The 5,264-nt window shown below is 44.1% G+C and overlaps 1 protein-coding gene across 1 annotated transcript; it reads right to left on the reverse strand.

Moving 5' to 3' along the window:
* Positions 1 to 1,062: 1,062 nt before the first annotated feature.
* LOC112557776 lies at positions 1,063 to 4,802 on the reverse strand. Its single transcript, XM_025227810.1, has 6 exons — positions 4,547 to 4,802; positions 4,058 to 4,264; positions 3,530 to 3,651; positions 3,014 to 3,200; positions 2,208 to 2,342; positions 1,063 to 1,677 (listed from the first exon to the last, which is right to left on the reverse strand). Exons 1-6 carry the CDS (start codon positions 4,598 to 4,600, stop codon positions 1,255 to 1,257), a joined length of 1,128 nt encoding a protein of 375 aa, XP_025083595.1. The 5' UTR covers positions 4,601 to 4,802; the 3' UTR covers positions 1,063 to 1,254.
* Between the last annotated feature and the right edge of the window lie 462 nt (positions 4,803 to 5,264).

The raw sequence follows: 5,264 nt of genomic DNA on the forward strand, positions 1-5,264 counted from the left end.
TATTAAGTAAAAAATACACATGACCATGATAGAGAGTTACAAAATGTCATCTACAATTGCTCCACAATTTTATCAAGTTCACTAATTATCATCTTTTTACGGCCTGTTGATAAGTGAAATGTTTTCCTCGCAATTTAGTCCTGTTTACATAATCACAAAGTGCAATTACTGAGTAAACCGACAACAAGCTACACAATGCTGACACGTGTACATGTCTGTCAAAAGCAGAAGTATAATCAAGATCCATCCTTTAATTACAGGACATTTACCTGACAGGCTCACAAAAACTTTGTCCGCAAAGTTTAAGAATTTTAAAAGGCTACAGAAGCAGGAGGGAAAGAAGTACTGACAGTGGTTACATCTTCATTCGTTTGCTGTCTCAGTGTCACAGTCACAGGTGTGTTGTCTCAGTGTCACAGTCACAGGTGTGTTGTCTCAGTGTCATAGTCACAGGTGTGCTGTCTTCTTGTCATAGTCACAGGTGTGCTGTCTTCTTGTCATAGTCACAGGTGTGCTGTCTTCTTGTCATAGTCACAGGTGTGCTGTCTTCTTGTCACAGTCACAGGTGTGCTGTCTTCTTGTCACAAGTCAAGGTGTGCTGTCTTCTTGTCATAGTCACAGGTGTGAATGTCTTCTTGTCATAGTCACAGGTGTGCTGTCTTCTTGTCATAGTCACAGGTGTGCTGTCTTCTTGTCATTAGTCACAGGTGTGCTGTCTTCTTGTCATAGTCACAGGTGTGCTGTCTTCTTGTCATAGTCACAGGTGTGCTGTCTTCTTGTCATAGTCACAGGTGTGCTGTCTTCTTGTCATAGTCACAGGTGTGCTGTCTTCTTGTCATAGTCACAGGTGTGCTGTCTTCTTGTCATAGTCACAGGTGTGCTGTCTTCTTGTCATAGTCACAGGTGTGCTGTCTTCTTGTCACAGTCACAGTGTGCTGTCTTCGTCATAGTCACAGGTGTGCTGTTCTTCTTGTCACAGTCACAGGTGTGCTGTCTTCTTGTCACAGTCACAGGTGTGATGTCTTCTTGTCATAGTCACAGGTGTGCTGTCTTCGTGTCATAGTCACAGGTGTGCTGTCTTCTTGTCACAGTCACAGGTGTGCTGTCTTCTTGTCACAGTCACAGGTGTGCTGTTTCTTGTCATAGTCACAGGTGTGCTGTCTTCGTTTCATCGTCCTACTTGTCTTGTAATGTTCTCTCAGTGTTGTTCACCGAAGGGGGGCCTGACGACGAGCCTCGCGGCCTCCAACTCTCTCATAAAGCTTTGCGCCTTCGTCTGCAGTCGAGAGGGGACGCCCTTCCACTGAGAAAATATCGAAGCTTTTTCTCGTAGCCTTGGTTGATCCGGAAAGCAGGACGGTTATCATGGAACTGCTGCATGCTTGAGTCGATGCTCTCTTCCTGCAGCAGCCAGTACAGGCGCAGCAGCACTGGGGTCACGGCGGGGTCATTTTCCCCTCGAGGATGAAGGGCTCTGTCCAGGACGCGTTTCTCAAAGTCCGCGATGTGTTGGATGGGAGTGTTTTTGGTGTACTTCCTTTCCATGTCTTTCAGTAGGATTTTGTCCAGTCGACTTTCAATTCCTCTTGCCAGCTGAATCAGAGCATCATCTCCCGAGTGACATATGCTTCTGAAGAGGACGCCATACAGGTTGCCGCTCGGCTTAATGCTCTCCCCCTGGAACAGGATTGTCCACCCCTAAGTACAATGCAGTAACAAAAACAACGCACGTTCCAACGACATCAGGTAAACTTATCACCGTTCAGAAATGTCTTCTAACTGGTTGGGTGGACTGTGTGTCGACACAACCGCTGCCCGAGTGAAAACTGCCGAGCTAACAAATTATTGAAATATTCTCAGTGTTTGTATATCCAAAATAAAACCCTGGGTAGAAGAAATTTTCTTAATTTATGCTGACTACAGGAGCGCAATAATCTGTGCATACATTGATAACTCAAAAGGATAATCTTTAAGAATCTTGAGCATGTACCCGGTCCCCTGCTCTGTATCGTGACTGACGGAAGTCAACAGAGTTCTAAAGATACACAGACAAACTATGTAGGATGGTAGAAGTGCTCACAGACTTGCCATTGCAGAACTGTTTTAAAAAGTCTGTACATACATGCCATCTATTCTAATGCCATCTGTTCCACCAGATGGATGCTAGGTAATTCGTGGTGCGGTGTCCTACTCTTGTACCCGTTTACCTTTTCATCAAGCTCAGTTCTTATCTCCTCCACCTTGCTTGTGAGGCTCTGAACCTTAAGGCTCCGGATGTTCGGTGGTAGTCCCTCTGTGTCCAGACGATCACTCCTCAGCCGGGTGATAGCATCCAAAACATCCTGCATGAGACAGAGGCTAAAACTTACAGGTGGACCGCAGACCTTCATCTTACAGGTGAAGAAAAACGGATTATTTTTTCTTCATATACAGAATAAAAGTCCAGGTAAACTTTTAGCTGCAGACTCAGAGTAAAACTTCAGATAACCTTTCAGATCAAGATATAGGTTAAAACATGGGTTACAGAAAGACTAGAGACCTACACGGATATTGTACTATTTGTAGATTATTTAAAATAAAGATTTAAGTATCAACAACTTTTAAACTTGTAGATGGATATATATGTATTGTCATGATGGTTATTTTAAACCACTATGTCAAGCTGAACTGGTGTGTCGGGTGGGGGAGGTGATATAATGTGTGCAGAGGGAGATGTGCAGAGGGAGATGTGCAGAGGGAGGTGCGAAGAGGCAAGTGTGCAGAGACAGGTGTGCATAGGTAGGTGTGCATAGACAGGTGTGCATAGGTAGGTGTGCATAGGTAGGTGTGCATAGGTAGGTGTGCATAGACAGGTGTGCATAGACAGGTGTGCATAGGTAGGTGTGCATAGACAGGTGTGCATAGGTAGGTATGCATAGGCAGGTGTGCAGAGACAGGTGTGCCAGTCTTCAAAGTCGCTCCGCCGTGAAGCAATAGGATGAGCTGAAAGCTTGGATTACCAGGCTAGACTCACCTCATCTGTAATGTCAGACAGACGATCTGGAGGCCTGGTGGTCCTCGAAAAGTTCTGAAGAATCTCAAGAACCATGGCATCTTCTTCTTCTTCGATCCTTTCTTTCACTTCTCTGTTTATCGTCCCCTCGATGTCTAGACAAGTTTGTGTGGTCAGTTGGCTGGTCAGACCTCTCGTCTCCACTTCTCTGGAGATGGACAAAGTAAGCTTGTGTTAGAAACAGTTAATGGGGAACAAAAGTTTGGCTTTTTTGTGTGGCTTACAACAGTTGGGTCCATGTGATTCTGTCGTCCTTCGCTTCGCTCTCTATTGGTCTTTTCCAAGTCTGCCTTGGTCTCCCAACAACTCACATTTTTCTAAGACAGACATCAAATGCTTCGTAACACACACACACACACACACACACACACACACACACACACACACACACACACACACACACACACACACACACACACACACACACACACACACACACACACACACACAGAGAGTTAAAGTCGTTGTATCAGTAACCTTTTTATTGCCATATAAACTTCCGGTATGAGGACCAGGACATCCTGACTTGCGTAGTCAATCATTTCCTGCGTCATTGGACGCTTAGCCCAGAATTCTCCTTCATTCTTGGACCAGTGGGTCTGTGCAAACAGAAATCATTACGAACCATCAATACATAATAAGTTAGATAAAGTGATAAATACAAAGCAGACACATGTAAATAATGTAAAACAAACATCAATACGATTTAGAGAGACTGCGATGTTCTTGTTATTTGGTTCCTCTTTGTGTTTTCTGTATCTGACTTTATTCTTCGTTAGTATTGTTGTTTATTCTTTTATAGTTCAGATGTTGTTTGTTGACGTCACTATTGTACCTGCTGTCTGTTTGCTGGTAAGAGAATAACGACAAGTAATTGACAGATAACATCATGAACTCTCAAAAGTACGAGCCACAAACAGTTTTTGCGTCCATCTGTAGCTCAGCCAGGTGTACATTTCGTCAGATTTCAACATAAAACAGAAAACAGATTGACATGTGACTTACCTGTACATCCTCTTTCTCCTCCAGCAAGTCGGCTTTCTGAGGGCAGTAGAGCCTGCACACCTCGGCCAGCTTCATGCGGCTGGGAAGTCGTCGACCCTTTGCTCGCTGCAGCTCCATGCAAGCCAGCTGCGTGTCAAACACGTTGTGCAGCTTCACATCGAACTGCCAGTACAGCGCCGTTGCGTCGTTCTTGCTGGAGTGCATCACCTGTGAATGGGGAAAGATGGAGAATAAAATTAGCTTCTTTTAGTAATATTCATGTAGCCTCGTAAACATTGCATCTGACCTGTAACCGATGCTTATTTTCGCACACAGTCACCATTTTGTAACAAAATCTAATATGATTTTCCAGTTGTTTCCAGCGTTGTGACACGTGACATGAGGCATGACTCAGTGAGTACACTGGGCTGGGGACAGGAAAACAGCGACTTCTACCTGGAATGAACACCATCAAGGCTGGTGAAGTGCACACTAACACTCATTCCTCACCTTGACAATTGTTTCACTTTCCAAAATGGATTTGAGTCCACCTGTATCCAGCATTCTGCGCTCAGTGAGGACATCAAAGAGATAGACCTTTCCATCTTTAGTTCCTATCTGCAGGAGGGTTAGTGGCCGGTCTTGCTGAGGTTGACACCTTCCCCATCAACAGCCAGGTAAGGTTCTCTTTTGAGGTGGTGCAACACGCGGTCACACTTCGACATCGAGTCGACAATTTCGACCTGGATGGAAGCCATGATAGAATTCTGGAAGGAAATATGTCATGATTGGCATTAATGTACAACATACCAACATTTACAGACAGCTTTAGAAGATCTAGACGGGATGCCTTCACCTCTTTGTTCAACAACCTCTTTGACTGCCATGAAGGTTAGACCATGCTGGAATATGAATATTAGTACCACGTGACCCAGTCACTAGAGTTAATATTATTTCTATTGTCACAAACTTTTATTTAACTCACGATGTTCTCTGTCAGGTTGGAACTTTGTAATCTATTTGTATTCACATCCCATCGTCCTAGAGGTCTGACATTTTCATTATTTACTCTTTTTCCGATGACAATGCAAATAATAAATCATTTCCATCAGGCCTCACGTAGTAAATTATTTTTAAGATTTAATTTTGTGTGAAAACTTACAAGCCGGACTAGGGGAGATAACTATAGTCCTAGACCAGCAGTTAGGGAAGCAGGCGACACAAAGAA

The sequence above is a fragment of the Pomacea canaliculata genome, linkage group LG2 (assembly GCF_003073045.1).
Source record: "Pomacea canaliculata isolate SZHN2017 linkage group LG2, ASM307304v1, whole genome shotgun sequence".
Lineage (NCBI taxonomy): Eukaryota > Metazoa > Mollusca > Gastropoda > Architaenioglossa > Ampullariidae > Pomacea > Pomacea canaliculata.